This window comes from Salmo salar, chromosome ssa15, assembly GCF_905237065.1.
Source record: "Salmo salar chromosome ssa15, Ssal_v3.1, whole genome shotgun sequence".
NCBI classification, from domain to species: Eukaryota; Metazoa; Chordata; class Actinopteri; order Salmoniformes; family Salmonidae; genus Salmo; species Salmo salar.
The window spans coordinates 38,000,846-38,022,205 of NC_059456.1; the positions used below are offsets into that span (position 1 = coordinate 38,000,846).

General features: G+C 42.9%; 1 protein-coding gene across 1 annotated transcript in view; it reads left to right on the forward strand.

Annotated features, from left to right (window-relative positions):
* Positions 1-21,360, forward strand: part of LOC106571376 (mannosyl-oligosaccharide 1,2-alpha-mannosidase IA) — a 172,356-nt gene that overhangs the window by 40,597 nt on the left and 110,399 nt on the right. Inside the window, exon 2 of the mRNA XM_014144392.2 lies at positions 6,373-6,469. Within this exon, the coding sequence (XP_013999867.1) occupies positions 6,373-6,469 (97 nt within the window). The remainder of the gene's footprint in view (positions 1-6,372; positions 6,470-21,360) is intronic.

Genomic DNA, 21,360 nt, shown 5'->3' on the forward strand with positions numbered 1-21,360 from the left:
TGATCCTGACAAGAGGCTGCAGTCTTGTTTACTAGACCCCAGAGTGAAAACAATGACACAGATATTGTTATTGTATGTTGCTGAAGACTTTTGCTCCTGCAGACTGGCTTTAACTGCAGTAAGAGCATAGCTGACTATCAGGAGCTGTTGCTTCTTCTGCTTGTCTCTCTCACTCACTAGCCCAATGTTGCGGCCAAGATAGCTCTCTTTGTGAGTGCTATTCATTCACCTAGTCTTATAGTCTTATTACGGATGATAAGGACATTGATGGAAATGTGGCATTTTGTTTTAAAGGTGTTTATCTACCTGTGCAAGGTGCGCAAACAAAGAATGGATTTAATGAGGAGTGGTGCTAGGCTATGCAAATGCTATTCTCTACAACAATTCAATTCCCAGCAGCTCCTAACATCATACACTGTGTAGTTGGGACTCCTTGTAGTTGTGGGCCACATATGGCATGGCTCCCTGTGGTTGTGGGCCACATACGGCATGGCTCCCTGTGGTTGTGGGCCACATACGGCATGGCTCCCTGTGGTTGTGGGCCACATACGGCATGGCTCCCTGTGGTTGTGGGCCACATACGGCATGGCTCCCTGTGGTTGTGGGCCACATACGGCATGGCTCCCTGTGGTTGTGGGCCACATATGGCATGGCTCCCTGTGAAGTTGTCAGGGGCTGGTGGGAATATTATGAATTAGTGATGCTGAGCGTAGTTGGTCCTGTTAGGCTCCTTGTGGGAATAGGCGATTCGTGCCGGGCAGAGAGGATAAGGTACTGAATGTGCATGAGATGCTTGCGATGAGGAAAATAGATTTTAGGACGTGCTGCAGAAGTGCAGATCCATCATGAGACAGCGGTGAGACTTTTCTCCCTTTAAAGTTTCACTAACCTGATCCTCCAGAGAAAATAGCCAGGCACAGTCATGGTGCCGATGATTTAGATTTCTATGCTTGGCTGCATTTACATAATGATGGCAGTGATTTCATCATATGCACTTTTAATGATCAAAGAATAGGCTACATGTCCAGTGCTCTCAAGCAAGCAGTTCTTTGTGCCGTACTCCCATTAGCTATATCGCCTATCAGCAGCACTCTCTGGACTGACTATATTGGCTTCCATGTTGTATTCAAGTAGTTATAGAAACAAAGGTCTACATTTGTCACCTCCAATAGTTCATATTAGCTTCAGTCAGGCAAAAAGCTCTGCTAAGAGGATCTTCTCCAACTCGCCTGTCCTACAGCTGCTTGTCCTGAGCCCTGTGTTCTGTTCTGTCTATCTGGCTCTCGTCTCCTCCAGAAACATCCAAGGCACAGAGCTCCTACACTATAGAAATAGAATGAATAGAGTGGCTGTAGATTATTTTCAAAACGTCTAAATTAATAGAATGACAGTAAAGCAGTTATGCTATGTGTTCGCTGAATAGTTATCTGAAATTCACTACAATTGTGTTTGATTTTTCACTTTGATGGCAAACTTTCTGTGCTGCTACCATTCACTCCCAGTTATTCCAAATGCGGAAGCTGGTCACTTGTTGAATAGTGGCGCAAAGAGTTATGGGGTATTAGAATCCTCCTGTATATTTTTAACCTGAACTCATGCCAGGAAGTAAAAGCAGGAAGTGTACCCATCAATATATGCTCTGATTTGTTGCTTGAACTCAACTGACATTACAAAAAATACATTTCATTTCATGAGCCACATCATTTGAATCAATGTTCTACATTACCATGGCAATCCAGCATACCCCGAGTCGATATTCACGTAATACTAAGAAATTCCCCTCGACCACGCCCAGAAATTGGTGATAAAACTCTTTCCTATTGACCTCCATTTTAAAAACTAGCTAGCACTCGCTTACTCACATGGCTGCTAGCACCATCATGAAAAGGGGCATGAGGGGAAGCCCTGCAATGTTACGTTTTTCTAAGTAGTGAGAACACTCAGGAGCAGGCAATGTTGAAAAGTAATGTTTAGACGTTGTACTTTTTTAAATGTAGTTTTGTAATTTACTAAAGCAAGCAGACAACAAGAAAATTGTGTTTGAAAAAGGCCAAGTATTTGCTGTGAGCCAATGGGGTAACCACAGGTTGTTTTCCCCACAGGCCTTGGCCGCGACGTTCTATCTAATACCGACTGGGACTATCAGTTGATAGAACATTCCAGAATACAATGGAAATTATTGCATCACAATACCAGGCAGCCATTGCGTGTGTACCCGTGAGTTTACCAGTCAAATTGCCAGAGTTAGAGCTTCCAAGCCTGTTCTATTTGTCGTTCTCCACATCATAGTTCTGCTTTCCTTCACACACTGCTCTGAGAGTCCTCAATATGGGATGAGTGGGGGGGGGGGGGGTCTGACAGCAGGGAATAAGGGAAATGGAAATTTGGCAAACAGATGATTATTTCCCAGGTTCCCCAAACTAGCTGAATGTTTCAGGCTGGTCAGCAGAGCAAATAGGCAGGGAAACGATGAGAGGAACATGGAGGACAGGCTGCTAGGGGATGGAAACGACATGAAGGCAGGACTAGTTTTTAATGATTAGGCCTAGCCCTTTGATTCCTTTGCCTTTTGAATAGCCATTTATGACTCATGTGATTCACAGACTTTGTGGTTCTGTTGGGAGTTTCACTCTGCCCCATCCCTGTTTTGTCCTCACATGACCCCCTTGACTCTCCAACCAACCCTACAGTATGTAGGCCTATAGAAAATAAAGCACTCCCTTAGGGCTGTTTATGAATCAATAGACATCTGCCCTTGATCTGCTCTGCCCCCCTCCCTACAGTCTTAGAAGGACAACACACTGAGGGAGGTTAATCCTCTTAACACACAGAAAAGCACACTATTCCCAGCTCCACTTTCAGGTCCCTTCTGACTGACTCTCCTGCGTAGATCTAGCCTGGCTCAGCAGGTCAAAGAGTTGTCTCTGCTGCGTAAACACCCTCTGATCTGTGAGACCAAACACTGCCATCCAGGAGTCTCTCTGTCTCCTATCTCCTCAGAGCCCTGTCTTTGAGCACAGGTGTGTGTTACCTGACGACAAAGTTACAAAGCTCTGCAATAGGGGTGGGCATTTTGAAATGATTTCACTATTCAAATAATGTCCTGACTTTTTTAGGGATATCCGGTTAGTCGAAATTGAAAAGAATCTAACGAATTGCTCTCGACTCTCTTGACCAATCAGATTGACGCAAATGCCGAGGGCAGCACAACAGCGGGCAGGCTGCTTTTCTCCGGTGGTTTTTGGCTAACGGCAACAGTGAAGCAGAATTTTGATTTAAGTTACAAAACCTTTTTCTGGTCCGAGTTTGGCATTGATCTGTATCAGGTCCTCTTGATATGTGCCTGTAATAGCTATTTGAAGGGGGGGAAATGGCGTACTGTTTGTTGGCAGGGCTGACTGGAGGGCTAAATGTTCAGCAGTAGTGCAACACACCTTTCATGTAACTATGTCACAAGGATCATTGAATTGAATTAGACAAATGCTTTTTCATTGATAAAATAGGTCCAAAGAAAAAATACACTCACACACGTTTTTGAATACTAACGTCCATTTGGATATTGAAATATTTTACTAACCGTGCCCATCCCCTACTCTGCACCCCCAGGGCACCTGTAGATGCCATATCGGAGAGCCCTAGTGATATCCCAGCATGATCTCTGCTGCACTGAGTTTGTGTTTGTTTCTCACGGCAGAAGATACATGTTCTCCCTCAACTCCAACCCCCCCCCAAGCACCCGCTGTCACTGCGGTAATCACATCTGGGCTGTCACCTCATTCCAGTGTTGCCGTGACGTCTTTGGACTAGACAATGCCGGCGGTAAACAATGGGAGAGCTTCTGCCACTGATCCGCCCGCCAACAGAGTCAGACAGCATGCAGAGAGCACGAGAGAGCCACGAATGACGAGATTACATTTTGACTCAAACGCTTGCATTAAACCCTGACTGGAAAAGCAATTACAGCCTTGTAAATCAGGGAGGCTGGCGCTCCTTCTGAGCAGCAGCAGAACTCTCTCTTGACTGTGCTGGTTCCTGTGCCTCCAGTCAGACCACGCTGCGGGAAGACGAGGCTTTGTGCAGGAGGCTGAATATAGAGCTGTCTGGATGGAGACAGGTAACCCACAGTGAACAAAACCTTTCCCATTAGGGAATAGTCCACCAGAACAGCCTGCTGCTTTCTATTGCAAACAAATCTTAGCACAACTGAATGAGAATCAATACAGCCCTGTGTTCAATGCCTCCCATCTCTCCACAGCTTCTAATTCAGTGGTTCTGACAAATGGCTCTGGCTCCCAGTCGCCTAGCTACACCAACCAACTGAACCGCTGGCTTGTAGCTGGCGTCCCCTCAGCAGGACCACTGTTGTCTAAGAGTAAGGTGTGAGCGCCGAGAGGCTACGAGGGAGTGGAGCCCAGAGGTTTGGGGTAAATTAAACCCCGGACTCATTGAGCCAAGATCTCTCTCTCTTCCTCTCTATGTGGGAGTCGATAAACGAATCTAATTTCCGAAGGAGACTACTGGCTGGTATGGGGAGTCCACGCTGTGCTGTAAATGACTTCCTACCAGTGTTCTCTACAGGCGGGCCCTCAAACAGAGGGATGAGAAGGTATTCTGGGGCTCTTTGTTTAGGCCCAGGCTTAGTGGAGCTGAGTACATTTTATCAAGGGGGAAAGGGGTGAGAGGTGCCTTTCCATAAACAACACTATGAGCCCCTATGCAGTGGACTTTCCATGATGGACTGAGCCAAACACAGACTCACACTTAAGCTAAACTATTGTGACTGTGAAGGGTAGGTCCTCCTAATCCATGTCTTCTATCTGGCATGAACAATTTACTTTTAACACTCAATTATCATCTCATCATTAGAAATGCCGGAGGTAACCGAGAGAGAACGCAGTGGTTGCTATGGTGTTCACATTGCAGGAAGAGCAGACATCATTAATAAACACTTTTGCCGTTGTGTTTGGTGTTCTTGTTTTTCATCGCTTGATTAAGTATTGCAGAAAGAAGTGTCGATCTCACGAAACTCTCCAGAAAATACTGATCTGTAAACCAATGAGTAATATCTCATGGCCCACTGCTCCGCTTAAGAGGGACTGTATTGTTTCTGTCCCTTGATTCTCTAAAGATTTGTCTCATAGGATGTGGGGATAACAGGGATATAGTGGCAACCCTCATCCACTTAGATGGTTTTGCTAGTGATTTTCAATAGACAGCGTGGAGTTGATCCCATCTCCCTATGTGGATCTGAGCGGCTGAGATTCCTGGAGAAAACACTATTTTAATCTCTGTCTGGTCTCATCTTTTGCTCGAGGGGGATTTCAGCTTCAATCTGTCTCTCTGTATCAACTGGAGAGAATGGCAGCATATTTCTCTCTTTTCTCCCTTACAGCCTAATCCTCCCAACAACAAACACTAGAGGACACACTGGTAGTCGCTACCCTGCAGAGGAGAACTGAGATATGACTGTGCTGAGAGAGAATTAGGCACTAGCACTGTGTTGGGATGCATTGTTAGTGCAGCCAGAAAGCCCATTCCCTTCCAATTTATCACTTCAATAGACCTAATTATTTCTGGCCTGTTATTTTCCCATATGCTATGCTAACTTCATAAAACTTAGTTGGACTGTGCTATAGCCAAATGCAGTAGTGTTGCGATTTAAAATGGTAAGCATAATCTCAGACACTCAACAAAGTCAACTTTTATAGATTACAGTTTTAAGTGAGTAATATACCTTTTTCATTCAGATTTGAAAACTTTGAAAAGCTGTCCTTGTTTTTAACAGCTTATCTGACTCCATCTGGGTTGAGTCACCAGGGAGAGGGAAGAAAAGGATTTATCCTCTAATCTCCATTTAGGGTTTCTCGGCTATGATTTCATTGATTTTAAGGAGGATTCGGTTTCTGTTATAGTGCCTGGGACCAAAATAGAAACTGTCAGAAATCACTGATTTGAAGAACAACCTTGTGACGCATAAAGCTTGGCATCATTATTCTTTTTGGAAATGTCAGAATTATTGTCAGATGCGCTGTCTCTCGGGTTATGTTTCACAAACCAGGGTCACTGAAGACATCAAACTGAGACGTCTTATACATTTTTCCTGTTTAATGTCAAGGTCTATTAAATGATTGACAGACTTCCCTGTACAGTTAATATCTGTAGGCTAATCAACATGTTGTCCAACATAAAATAGCCTTAATCTCACAAATTGGCCTACACTCTATTTAACAAAACTGTCAAGTACTTTGCTGAAAACCTGCCCATAATGACCAAAACACCCATAGGAAGTGAATCACCCTTCACAGATCTGCTTAGACCTAAACCTATTTCTCTCCCTTGTCCCCCCTCCCCTTCCTCTCCCTCTGCCCACAGATGATGACATTTGCCTGGGACAGTTACAAGCGCTACGCCTGGGGATCTAATGAGCTGAGGCCTGTTTCCAAGCAAGGCCACTCCAGCAATCTGTTTGGTGAGTATATGTCCCCAGGTCCCCTTCAGTCCCCCAGAAGGCTGATTCATGTCCGCCCCCACTGCCATTGACCTTGCCCCACAGATTAGGACCAAATTGGCAATCAGTCAAAGCTATCAATCAATAATCCTGTGGTGCCAGCCAGGCCGGGGAGAGGAGAGGGTACCTGGAGCATCGCTGAGTCTGTCTTTGCCAGTAGGGCTGGGAGGCACCGATAAATAGATGCTTTGTATTGTCTTCTCAAATTGTAGTCTTGTTTTGTTAGTGGACGGTATCGCTGCTGCTGTAGACTTCAATTGAAGATGTATCGTTGATGGAAGAATTTCTCTATACTTTTTCTGGCTGGTACAGAGGATTTCATCCTAAACACTTTGAGTAATAAACCCTTTGCTTTTACACAAGAGAAACTTTTAGTAAACACCCCCCTCTGTACTGGAGAAAGCTCTTAATACTCCCTAGGCTTTGATATTTTAGCTAGAAGTATCTCTTGACTGATAGATCCAGATAGATGCACATTGTTCAGTAGTCTCTCTGTAGTCTGAGATTTGGTGTAGACAAGGGATGTGTGTGTGTGTGTGTGTGTGTGTGTGTGTGTGTGTGTGTGTGTGTGTGTGTGTGTGTGTGTGTGTGTGTGTGTGTGTTAATAAGTGTTGTTGCTTCCGATCTCTTTCCCATGTGGGACATACTAGACTGTATCCCTCTGCATGACTCCTGGGGAAATGGAATGATTGCAGTGTTCTTGTTTCTACACACACACAAATAAACAACCCCCTCCTGTGTGGTTGGCATTACACTGCTTGGCTTGGACTACATAACGACCCCCCCCAATATTGGGTTTTGTTAAGATGCTGTACTTGCTAAATGGAAGTAGAACAATGACAGGTATTTTTCCAAACTACTCAGCACAGCTGGTTCCTCTTACAGGTATTACAAGCCCTTTGTTATAGCCATCACTATCGTTGACTTTCATTTGTGGAGTTAAATGAATACTCCATGTTCAAATGACCTCACTTCCATTTTCAGATTAAGGCTAAATTATGCTTATCGTTCCACCACCCTGGTCTGTATGCAGTTGGCTGAGGTGGCCCATTCTGGATGGTATTTAACACAATTTCTGTTTAATTCACAAAGGTTAAACATAGTTAAACTTCGGCTGTAATATTTGACTTGAATTAAACGTGATCCATATCTAGTGTGTACATTATGACAATGTATTTTTCCATAAGAATTCAAAATGGCAATAGGAAGGAAACATGTACTTTAAGACCTCCACTATCATTGCACTTTCTCTCCCCTTCCTCTCTTTGTGTGGTCTAATTCAACTTCAACAATGAGGATATTTGGTTGGGCTGTTGATAAAATGTCTTTACGGCTGTAAGTGAGCTCTGGTGTGTGGTAGGCTGTATGTGGGTGAGCTGTGCTGTGACAGTTGGGAGTAGTGTGATGACAGGATTTCAGATGGGCCTGAAAACCAGGCTGTCTCACAGAGGTGCTAAATAAGGTCTGGTGTGGTGGAGAAGGAAAGCTCTGTCTCTCTCTCTATCTGTCTCTGTGTTTGTGATGAACAGCTCTCCTCTTCCCCACCGACAACACCAGTCATTTCAGACCCAGGCTACAATCTCACACAGAGTTTGCATTCTAATTAAAATGTCTCCCTAATACGCCATGAATGTTCTCCTTCCTCACTCATAACTTTCCATTAGGGACAGGAGTGTCATATAACCTTTTGCAAGCGCTCACTTCTGGAAGTATGGTACCTCATTTAAAGGCCTAATACAACTTCCTCCTACTTAATCTTTTACTCTCTTGAAATATCTTTCAAACACTTTCATATTTAACTTAGGGTGATTGAAATTCTATTTCATTATCAGGGATTTAAGATATGCAGATGCCTGTACGAGCGAAAGCTCTCTGAATCCTTAATGGCAGATTACTTTCTCTGTTTTGGAGTATTTTTCAGGCCTTTCTCTTCCGTATAGATGCAAATCTAAAGCAAATATGTTTTACCTGAATGTTAGACATAAACTGTCACGTTATACAGGAATACTGTACATTGCTTGCCCGCAAGATTCTATCATTAGTATATTTTGATGCTAATGTATGATTTACGCACATTCAACATAGCATACCACATGTAATTTAAAATGGAGTATATCAGTAGGATATGTTACACACTGAGATTTGAAGGCGATGAAAAGTCATTGCCATGTCATAATGCTTTTTCTGTACTGTATCATTGTATTTTGGGGCATCAGATCTGTTGCTCTCTGTTTTTCAGAAAAGTAAACTTACTTGCAAGATTTCAGCTGAGAATGCTAATTTGTTTAGAAGGAAGCCTCATTAGCTTACTTCCACAGAATTGGAGTAGACGAAGGCAATTAGGTTGCGTTTTCAACCTCGCTTGCCAAGCCTATTGGTTTTTTCTTGGATATAAAGGAGAAGGCTACAACCCCTTTAAGGTGCCATTGATTGCAGCACCTTGAGCCCCAAAGCTTGACAACAGTACTCTTCTTCAAGCTGTTTATCACTAGGGGGAAAAAAAGGTTCCCAACTATGGTCAAAGGTGACTTGAGAACCAGTGCCTGATGAAACATTCATGGCTTTGCAGCAATATACTCTTTAATAAAAGTTACATCTTTCCTGCCATCACTTCTCTCCTTCCTGCTGCCACTACAAGGCTTCAGGACAGGCAGAGAATTTATGTACCACATTTGATTAACACCCTTAATTTAGCCAGGGAAGCTGGAGTAATATATAATGACACTGGCATTTATTCCTGTCACCCACTCTCATAACGTTACACAGACGCTAGCGAAGGGGCGTCCCATGGTTCACAGCACAACACAGCCCAGCGGTGTTCCTTCTCTCCCCTGTCTGCTGCACTGCAGTCCTCTCGGCATCTGCAGCAGTGTGAGAGATCACACACGACAGTCGTCGACCCTGACAACCACCCAGCGCAAAGGCTATTATATCCAGGGGCCACGGTGAGAGGGAGCCATTTGTGACCCACCACCTTGGATTCGGTCCTATGTAGCAAAATGTGAAAAGGTGTTTTTCATATTTGGATAAAAGTAGAGACTCGCTAGAAAATGGTATATCATACACTACAGTTGAGGAACAATGGAAAGTAATTCAGCTTTGAAAGTTGATAAACTAACCTCACTTTTGAGAAAATGACCAGTGAATGTTGTGGTACATCTACTGGTGAGCTCTTCTTTGTCTACACCCATTCAGTATCATTCACACCTTCTTAAGCCTTACCCTCAAATCAAATATCATTTTTCACAAAAGCCAAATACAGCAGGTGTAGACCTTACAGTGAAGTGCTTACTTACAAGCCCAAACCAACAATACAGTTTAACCTCTCTGGGCTAGGCGGGACGAATTCGTCCCACCTACGTAACAGCCAGTTGAAGCCTGTGGCGCGATTTTCAAAACCTTAAAAATCCTATTACTTCAATTTCTCAAACATATGACTATTTTACAGCTATTTAAAGACAAGACTCTCGTTAATCTAACCACACTGTCCGATTTCAAAAAGGCTTTACAACGAAAGCAAAACATTAGATTATGTCAGCAGAGTACCAAGCCAGAAATAATCAGACACCCATTTTTCAAGCTAGCATATAATGTCACAAAAACCCAGAAGACAGCTAAATGCAGCACTAACCTTTGATGATCTTCATCAGATGACAACCCTAGGACATTATGTTATACAATACATGCATGTTTTGTTCAATCAAGTTCATATTTATATCAAAAACCAGCTTTAGCCAGCCAGTTAACGTTAGCTCGCTTTAACTTGCAATGAAAATTACTTTCTGACAAAATTAGAAATGTATAGGGCCTCCCGAGCGGTGTAGCGGTCTATGACACTGCATCGCAGTGCTTGAGGCATCAGTATGGCCCCGGGTTCATGTTTCCCCCAACACATTGATGCGGCCGGCTTCTGGGTTAAGCAAGCAGTGTGTCAAGAAGCAGTGTGGCTTGGCAGGGTCGTGTTTCAGAGAATGGATGGCGCTCAACCTTCGCCTCTCCCGAGTCCGTAGGGGAGTTGCAGAGATGGGACAAGACTGTAACTACCAATTGGATATCACGAAAAAGGGGTAAAAGTACAAAAAATATATAATATCGGAAAATATAGCTAGGCTCTTACCCATATATATGGATGAACGCTTCTCCCTCTGTCATGGATGCCACGTTTGCTGAGTTTGAAGAGACAGGTGTTTTATACAACAGCCTTCTGTGTTCCCTTTTCAACTCTCCGCATTAGGCAATCATCTCTTTGCTTCCACCGGACATTCCACTGATTTCAGAACTCGGTCAACTTCTTTCATGACAACAACACTGTTGATCGCCGTTTCTTCCCATCTCTGTCATCAGAAGACGCTACAATGTCTGGTTCAATGAAAATGTTTTTACCTAAATCAGGGATTTTTGCATCGTCTGATTCATTTTCTAAGTCGGAGAGAGTCAGCATGGCACGATCGTCCTCCAGAAAGTAGTCCATCACATTTTTCCCACTGATCTTTGTTAATAGTGCCTGTTAACTTCAGGGCAGCAATGTTGAGAACAGTAGCCACACTTTTTCAGTTCTTCATTATATATTTTTACAAAAGCTGATTATCTACACATACTGAGCAGCTCATGTTATAGACAGAAGCATGCTACATGGCAGACCAATCCAAACTCATCTCACGGCATTTCCATCCCATTTCGTTATCTCAGTCAATCATGGCTAACGGGTAGGTTCCTGTATTTTTCCGTGGCTAAACCCACTAGGCTCGTAATTTATTATATTTCTATTCATATTTACAAATGGCATACACGTTTTTAATTAAGGTACATGAAAGTTCACATGTTCCAGGTGGCATTTCTGCCGTAAAACACATTTAAAAAATGCTCAAATGCCTCTCCTGTGAAGTAGTGACATTCTTGAAACTGGTCACATTTACTAAAACAGGAAGGTGGGCCTTGAGGGGGGCACTGGTCCATCTCACTCATGCGCACACACACTCATATGCGCACACACACACACACCAGGGTTTCGGTTAGGAAGATGTGGTGCCAGTCATTCGACCTGCAGCATTTTAATTTAATGGACTTTTGAGAAATGTGCCAGACCCATATGCATTGGGTGCGTAACCTGATTAGGGCATCCACGCACAGTGCGCTGAATGACAGAAATCATATATAGATTATGCTTATTCATCTTAACAGAACATGCAATTCCAGCATGCAACAGCATGCGTCCTTCTTACCAAAATCCAATGCGCACTTTGAATATGTTAGAATAACTGCCACATTTACTTTTCCTCAGCAAACAAGATGAGTAGCGAACAGCAAAATCACTAGCCTATCTCAATCTGATTTCCCCCTTAGATTGTCGTTCTGTGCGAGAAAGAAATAGCCTATTCCAAACAGACTCTGGGACAGTTGTGGGACGATAGATCCCAAATTCATACAACCAGTAGGCCTAGGCTGCATAATAAAAAATATGCAACAGATCAGAATGTTTAGCTTAAAATATTGATCAACTATTATTTCTGTGCAGCAATTATAATGTGCAGCAATTATTTCATTGCTACACATTATAGGTGCAGCAATGCGCACAAGGCAGTAAGCTACGCGTAAATGTTTGTTCCATAATGCAATTACAGGGAAAATACCATTGTCAATAACTGACTGCACATGCGAGCAGTTTCATGTAACAGAGATGAAAATATTTGTAAAAATGTTTTGAAAGAGGGGAGATCTAAAGATGCAACAACTAGCATGGGTTGCTAATATGACTAGGATGCTGCCTTTGGCTACTGGACAATGAAAGAAAGTTGATTTGAAAACCAATAGAACATGAGAGAAATAGGCTACTGGTTTCAATGGCATATGGAAATCTTTATAAAAAATTGCCTCCACGTTTCAGAGTCATATTTTACTTTAAAGCAAGGTAAGACATGCCTCATAATAAGAAGTAAAGTTTCAGGTTTCAAACAATTAAGTATATTTTAAAAATTAATACGGTCTCTAGCTCAATGCAAAGTGGTGTATGATGCGCTGTAGCTTGCTTACCATTGCCTATATGCACTTGAATGGTGGATGGGAAGCACGCTTCAATTTTCCAGGCCATCAACACCTTTTAACACACAATTGCATTTAGAATTGTTATGCAATGATTGGGTTTCTAAAAGCACGTTTCACTCACAGGAGGTTAGTGGCACCTTAATTGGGATGACAGGCTCCTGGTAATGGCCTGAGTGGAATGGGTGGAATGCTATCAAATACATCAAACACATGGTTTGCATCAGTTTGATGCCGTTCCATTTCCTCGGTTCCAGCCATTATTATGAGTCGTCCTCCACTCAGCAGCCTCCACTGATTTCACTCCAGCAGAAACGAAGGAGCAGTTTGAGAAGCTGTAGCAGCAGCTCTCGTGCTGCCTGACAGATTTCCTCTTATATTCTTTGTATCTGTATGCTGTGCACGTGTGATAAACATAACGACTAACGAAAATACACACGCGGCAATTTAATTCCACTAAATTACACAAATGGACCTATTGACCGATAATCATCAGCAGTCAAATGCATTTCCATCGACTGGTATTTCCATCAATGAATAGTCTAAAAAACATTCTTTTGGAATGGGATTTTTTTTTCTTCTCCCGGACAATTGGCCAGTTTTATTTATCGGCTTTAAAAAAAAATATCGGGCAAAAGCCAGCTATTTCTGGTTAACGGATGCCCTGACACACAAAAATACATACACACAGATACTACCAACGCCATCTCGAGCCAAGGATAAATTCAGTCGGCCTCCTATTAATCAAGGAATGACAGAGCTTTGCATTATTAATCTATGCGAGTGCTTGGTTAATGGAACCTGAGGTATGCATAAGACATGGCCAGACATCTGCTCTGCGTCGTGCTCTGTTACTGGGGAAGATGGAGACAAGGCCGAGGCATTGATCAGTCCGATGCATGGCTTATGGCTGCTCCGCCAGCTGCAGACGCGGACAGGAACCAGGTGAGCAGACACACCCCCTACTCCGCCCTGCAGTATGTCAGCCTGGTCACAGAGGAAGCCAACCCGCTCTAGCTCAGCAAGTAGGCCTAGACTCTGGGCTGTGGGATGCCACTTGTTCAAATATCTATTGAGGTAGGTTTTGATATGAGATGCTGCTTGGAAAGCAACACTTTTTAGAGACCATTCCTAGCAATTAGAAGCTTCAGAATGTTCCAGACATTTGGCACACTTAACTAATGTATTTCACTTGATTTTGTTTCTTCAGTTTTTGAGTTTTCTGTCCAACCTTATAGTTCATCCTCGACTGTAATCAACCTGCCTGAGTCTGTGTTTTGTTTAGTCTAGGTCTCCTGTCTCCAGAGTTGGGAAATGAATATTAGAGTCAGGGAATGTTGTCCTAATATGATTGCCGTTATTCGGTCTGATCAATGAAGTCCGCAAAGTCCTGCTGATGTCTCTGTTCCCTCATGGCTAGACTTAGTAATACCTACCCTTCGCATGTCTGTTGATGAGGAAAGTCAATCAAATGGGTTATTTATCTTGTGGAGTGAATAAAAGGATTCATCCACAGTTTAGAATTGATTTTGTAAGTCATTTCTCCCTCACAACATCAGCATCAAGCCACTACCAAGTTACAGACAGAAAAAAAGAGCTAAGGTTGATTGTTTAAACAAAATCTAATTATATCTAGAATTGACATGGATGAGAAAACCAATCATGGTTTTGTATCTCAGTTTTGTGTGGAAATGGGACTCCTGTTGATGTTCTATTGTAAACATCAGGAACACCATGACAGACTGACCAGGTGAATCCAGGTGAAAGCCATGATCCCTTAGTAAATGTCACTGTTAAATCCAGGTCAATCAGTGTAGATGAAGGGGAGGAGACAGGGTAAAGAACGATTTTTAAGCCTTAAGACAATTGAGACATGGATTGTGTATTTGTGCCATTCAGAGGGTGAATGGGCAAGACAAAATATTTAAGTGCATTTGAACAGGGTATGGTAGTAGGTGTCAGGTGAACCAGTTTGAGTGTGTTATGAACTGCAACGCTGCTGGATTTTTCACGCTCAACAGTTTCCTGTGTGTATCAAGAGTGGTCCACCACTCAAAGGACACTTGACACAACTGTGCGACACATTAGTCAACATGGGCCAGCATCCCTGTGGAACGCATTCGACACCTTGTAGAGTCCATGCCCCGATGAATCGAGGCTGTTCTGAGGGCAAACGGGGGTGAAACTCAATATTAGGAAGGTGTTCCTAATGTTTTGTACTGTCAGTGTATATGCACGTCTATGAAGTAGTTCAGTTATACAGGTCAGTGAGTGTTTTTATTAGTTGTTAGCTAAAATGTGATCCATAATATTGAGTAATTTGACTTGTCTGTGAGTAGTTTCAGTACCTATGTAATTTGGCAGGAAAATAAAAGGAGATTTAGCTGTATTTCCTCAGGCTAGTCATAAACTATATTCGGAGTCCCTTCTCTCCTACCCCTTCTATGTGAATGGCCAGATGTAATAAGGGACCTCCCTGTGTTTTTATGTTATCCCATCACTCCCCCTACAGGGGTTGGTAGGTCCGTCAGTAGGCAAGTCAGTATGTGGCTGGCTCTGATAGGGTGTGATATCACAGTCATGAGGATGATAAGTCCAGGGCTTCAGCAGTGACAGACACACGTTTAGGATTAAGAGGTCTCATTGCCCTGAACCAGATACCAGACCCAATACACCTGTAGTCATTGGGGCTAAAAGCATCGCTGCCTCTGTGGTTTGATCAATAATTCATTATATGCCTCCTCAAACGTGTGCTTGCCAAAGAAGGTGTTGCACTGGGGGCACTCTAGTTACTTTCTATGTGTGAGTTTTTTTTAAAGCATAGTGGTGGCACGCCCAGGTGGGAGCAGAGAAGCCTCAACAGTACCATGGCTAATAAACCCACAGGGACACAGCATGTGTGGACAATGCTCCATCCATTAACATCAAGTGCAGTAGAAATACAATGGGGAAAGCCAAATATTCTCATTATCTCTGTCTGGCAGTTTGATGGGGGAGTTGAAAGTTGTCAAACCCCTCTGGCTGATTATGATGTTACGCTTTTGTCCAGGTTCTGAGTTGCTGAAAGTTACAAATTCATCAGGCATCTGAAAGGAGAAGAACAGTGGAGCTGAGAAAGCCTTAGGAGAGTGCATTTCAGCTCTGTGCCCCTGTGAGCTAATTTACCGCGATGACTACCGAACCGTGACACGCCGTCCGGATCTGGGGCTGCGCTCGCATTAATTACCCAACAAAACAAGTGGAGCGCTGTGCTGTGAGTGTGTGAGCGTTATCATTTTGCAGGGCCTCCCGTGTGTGGCTTGGCTTGGTGGTGATTAAGTGTCTGCTCCCCACAGAGCTCTGGAAATTTCTATTCAAGAAATAGGCCTAAGTCTTTGCCAATGAGGGAAGAGGCAGCGATAGCAGCTAGATGCGAGTTTGTTTTCTTTCTGTTTGTCTTTGAGACTGTTTGTCTTGAGTTTGTGCAGAACAAGCCAGAGGCGTGTTTGATGAAGCGAGCCTGACCATTTGAAGCGACTGTTCATGAATGAGAGCTAACACCATCTCAATGTTTGTCAGTTTGATTTGTTTTTTCTGATCTGCTCATTTTTCTCTGAGCTGATGGATGAGTTCTTACAGCTTACAAACAGATCCATTAGGCGCTGCACAGAATAAGAAGCCATTGCTTCTCAGCCGGAATTGCTCATCAAGCTTGTTTTGACATGGCCATTGGTTAGCTTCGTGTTCTGCTTTTGGGGATGGCAAGGTGAAAACACTCACAGTCCCTGGAGGATTGCCAGGTTGCCAGTGTGTCTGATGGGACTGGAGGGCTCTCTTGTCTCCCAGCAGAGGACCCTCGTCATCCCTCCGCCTGGCTGATCTGAGATGTCTTTACCAGCAGCTTCTCGCTTCAGCTGTAATCACCAGTGTAATCTCCTCTGATGGAAGCTGCACTCGTGCCCTGAAGAAAAGGCCGCAGTGAGAGGACACCGCTAGTAGGAAGAAGGGAGAACAAGGTGAGGAAAAGAGGAACAAGTCTCTGCATTAATCGGGATGATAAGAGCTCCACTGTGATTATGACGTGGAGCTACATTAAGAGGATGACATATCTTCTCTAATTCCTCTGGACAATGCTCGATTGTACTTCCACTTCCATTTACTGTCAGATGTAGATGTACAGTTAATGATGAAGACGATGATGATGATGATGAGTAGGCTTTACAAGATAACGCCTATCTCCAAATGCTCAAAGCACATCACTTTGCTTTGCATCGCTAGTGACAAACACTCCTGAGAGTATGTCAAGACTCCTGAGTGGCCAGGGTTTTCCTTTCAGTTGACTGGTCCCGGATGGAAGCAGACCGACGGACCCAGAGCTCTGTGGTGTGAGCTGTAGTACGCTCCACCCTCTGGTTACACTACCTTTCTGTCTCTCTCTCTCTCTAGCACATCCACCAACGCGTCATTCCCACTGGCCCAGCGGCTGGAGAAGAAGCTCTCAGGAGACATGACTTCTTGCTGATTTACACATGGCTGCCATCACAAAGGAAGTGATAAGGCACTCTGGCAGTCAGTGGCTGTGAAGAGAGCATAGCCACGGGAAGTAAGGGTGCTGAAATTCTTTATTATTTTTTCTTCACAAAAGTAGTGCACTGAGCCTTTATTAGTCCTGTATTAGCTGTTCGATATAGCCTACTGTAGCGCCCCCCCCCCAAAAAAAATACATCTCCACGTCCGTCTGTCCCAGCAGGGGCATCATATGGGTAGGCAACAACAAAACAAAGTAGACTAAAATCATTCCAATCCCAATTAAAATGCAATGTCTGTTTACCTTCTGCCTGGCTTTAGGACCATGCAGCACATTGCTCGGGGAGCAGCTGCCAGCTTGTTTGCCTTTTATGTCACTTCTAGAAAGCAGAGGGCAGAGACGGGGCCATTTGCTTTGCCGGTCAACTGTTTAGGCAGTGCGCCGATAGCTTTCAATTTGATGTCGGTATTTGAACTTTGCATTGTAAGCCTTGTTGTAATCTAATAGCCAGGGGTTAATTTAATTGGGAGGTGGGGTGCCCTCCTTTTTGGTGATCATTCAAAACCAAAAGCTGTGTTATTGCTATTAAAATATAGGTTGTCATAGCTGTAAGACTAATTGTTATTTTCATTTATTCGCCCACTAGGCTAGTGCAATTTTGGTTTCATGTACAGTGGTTCGTCCTTTAAAAGTTGCAGCATACTGCGGCGCAGCTTGCCTGGTGCCGCAGAATTCTTTGGCACATTATTTAAGTGTGAACCACTGGTACAATTTAATGCTAGTTAGTGCTAGTTTGACCACCAGAGGGCATCTTTGAGAAGCATTTGATAGCCTTTAATAGTGGCTGTACTAGAGAATTTAAAACCTATTTTTATAAGAACATAGTATATGGGATTGATTTTAAGAAATGTTGCTTAATTAATTTGATATTATGGTGTTTCTATTCCAAGAAACTGAAAACCCTCTGAGGAAAATATGGCTCTGTACAACGTGTCGGTCGGGAGTAGGATAGAGTACTGGGCTATTTAGCTAAAGAATCCCCGTGTCGTGCGGGAACGTGGGAGACCGGGGTTCAATTCCCATATGGGGAGGAAGGAGTAGGCTGTCCTTGTAAATAAGAATTTGTTCTTAACTGACTTGCCTAGGTAAATAAAGGTTACACTAAGAGCATATCATTTCTACACCATACTTGTAGTCTAACCAATACCCAAACTGAGATTCAGTGAAAATAAAAATCTCATGATTTTTCAAGACCAGTCCCCATGCTTGTCTCAGCGCAGTGCAAAACAGTGCTAAAATAGTTGTAGGCTATTGCTTCAAATCCTATTGCTTCTAACTTCAATATGCTCTTTAAATAAATAAGACCTACACCACTTTTAACAGCACATTACTCAACACTAGTGAGACTCATGTCGTCTACGGTAGGCCTACAGTATATAGAAAAATATGACGTGACTCTCCACCAATAATTACATATAGAGGATTGGAGGATTCTAACTTAAAACCAAAAGCCGCCTCGTGGGTCTCCCGGTGGCGGCCGGCACGGGTATCAAACCTGCATCTGTAGCAACGCATTTTGCACTGCACCACTCAGGAGGCCCCATCCACAAAGTATCAAAATACAGAGAAGTGCTGGTAAAGGTACATTGTCCTGCTAAAATAGTTGTAGGCTATTGCTTCAAATCCTATTGCTTCTAACTTCATTATGCTCTTTAAATAAATAAGACCTACACCACTTTTAACAGCACATTACTCAACACTAGCGACTTATTTAACCTTTATTTAATTATCGATTTTATTACACAGTATGCCTACACATTGATAGGCTATATTTAAAAAAATGAAAGAAAATGCACTGAAACCAAAATACCTTTTTAGTTTTGGTGATCCTCTCAGCTCCTGCTCATTTTCAAGTCCTCTCGTCGTTCCGGTCCTAACCCTGGAACGGGTAGCACCATAGAAAGAAGCTGGCTTGATCTGTTCGTCTGTTCTCTTTGGTCGCAATGTCATTTTTGCAGGTAAGTGGGATGTTCACACCTTCAGTAGCCAGGCTATAAGGTGTCTATTGTCCTGCTAATCGGGCTACAAGTGTTTGAAAACCTGTTTTCAAAATGCCACCAGCTGTCCATCACAACTGTAAATAAAAGCACAGCATCTTGTTTACATCTTGTTTACATTCTTTATTGAAATCACAATGTCACAAATCATTTGTATCTACCTTTCCAATTACTTTTAGAGTTTGGGATTTACAAATGTGTGCTTTTCATGTCATTTTTCGTTAAATCCAGTTCAGATTTAAGTATAACTTTTGAGTGACGCCTTTAGTGAGAGGTCTAATGCTTTAATAATTAATAATATCTGCCATCCAAATTCATATCTAAGGGGAATTTTTCACGCCATTATTAATCACATTGTTTAGGTTTGAACGTGCAGACTGGCACTAAGAACAGCAGGAACGTTTCCCTAGTCAGCGCCATTATTAGTGCAATGCCCCTTAAAGTGTTGCTCTGTGCTACCCAGTGGGGCGGGGCCCACCGCTGTTTCAGTGGATACAGCTGGAGAACTGCAAGGCAATCCCATTGTGTGCTGCTCGGGAGCCATGACCAGTATATATTGTCCTGCTAATAACAGGGTTAATAATATATCTGGGAGAATATCCAAGGGGCTTTTGTATAATTGTAAATGAATAATAATTGTAATCGCTTTGTTTAAAAAAATAACTATTTTGGAGATGATTTCGTTTTCAAATAATGTAAAATTAGCGAGAAAAAGGCCATTCTTGAACATGGGGTGAGACATTGTTACTAATTTGTAAATAAAGGCAGTTTGTTATTTACAATGATTTATTTCTGTTTTTAGAGGAAGAGAAACCAAAAACCTACAGTCATCTCATGGGTCTCCCAGTCGAGGCCAGCACAGGTATTGAACCAGCATCTGTAGCAACACAGCTTGCACTGCTATGTTGTGTCTTAGACCGCTGAGCCACTCAGGCGCTGTACAACATGACCGGTCGGGAGTGGCCTACAGTACAGGGCAAAAAAATCCTAACAAAAAAAGAATAACCTTAGTGTAACAACAGTTTTAGTAAGTAATACTGAAGTCATGCACAATTATCAGTTTCTATTTAGGTTTATGTCGCCCATTCATTGTCAGTTAGAGACACAGTAGCGCCTTGGGACCCAAAAGCATAATCATTGCTCTAACTCCCCCTTACGCTGGTCTGGAACAATGAAGTAGTGACACAGGGTACCGTACTAAAACACAAATTACCTCCAAGTCGCACAGCATAATCGCAAAGCTTTTAGTGGAGCAACCACTGTAGGCCTATTGGTGTGAAAAGAAACAACTGAACAACTTAGAGAATTTCCCCAAAATACATGTCTTGTTTTTGGCTTTAAAGACAATAACAATTGTAGGCAATAACAAATGTGCATTGTTGTGCAGTGACAGAATGATAATTGAGATAATGCAAATAATAATGATTACCTAGTTGGGCTAACCTTTTAAACTTCTTGCTTTAGCCCTACATCATCATCCCCTGCCTGCATCCCCAATCCCTACCTGTAGCCTACTTGGTATAATGCCTTTCCACCTTTCACTCGATCAGTCTTGCTTGTCCATCTTCCTGAATTAAAATAGTCTAACAGATGAATCTTGCTGGCAAAACGTCATTAAATATTGCTAAGTTATTTAGCTATAGTATGGATGTAGGGATGTTTTTTTAATATATATAATGAGCACCCAGGTGCTGCTCAGGCAACAGAATAATATCAGACTGATATTTTCCCGGCGGGCCGCCTCAGCTTTGGCTACTGTGTTGCAATATTAATATTCTCGGAGCAGACTTGTTCATTAAAAAAAAAGTTTGAATATTCTTCTGCCTCGTTCGTTGATACAATGCTTCAATATTCTCCGAATGTTTCCCTTCCCTGGCGAATAATGCAGACAGGCAAATACAAACAATTAGTTGGGCGCACACATTATAAGGACCATCTCCTGAATTCAGAGCAACAATTTTGGTGGGAAGCTCACGAGACAATGACAGTGTCATAGTACACTGTATGCACCATTCCACAAGGGTGACTTCATATAGCCTATAGCAGGGGGTCTGCAACCCTTTTCATATGAGTGACAATTTACAATCTCTAAAGATCTGCGTGCCAGTTATGATTTTCATATAAGCATTGAAGGCTACTAAACTGCCCAGAAAATGTCTAACTGCCCACAAACTGAACAGCCTCATTCTAGCTGGCTACTAGACAGAGACATTATTCAGCCACACCCCACGGCGCTCCACTATGTCTAC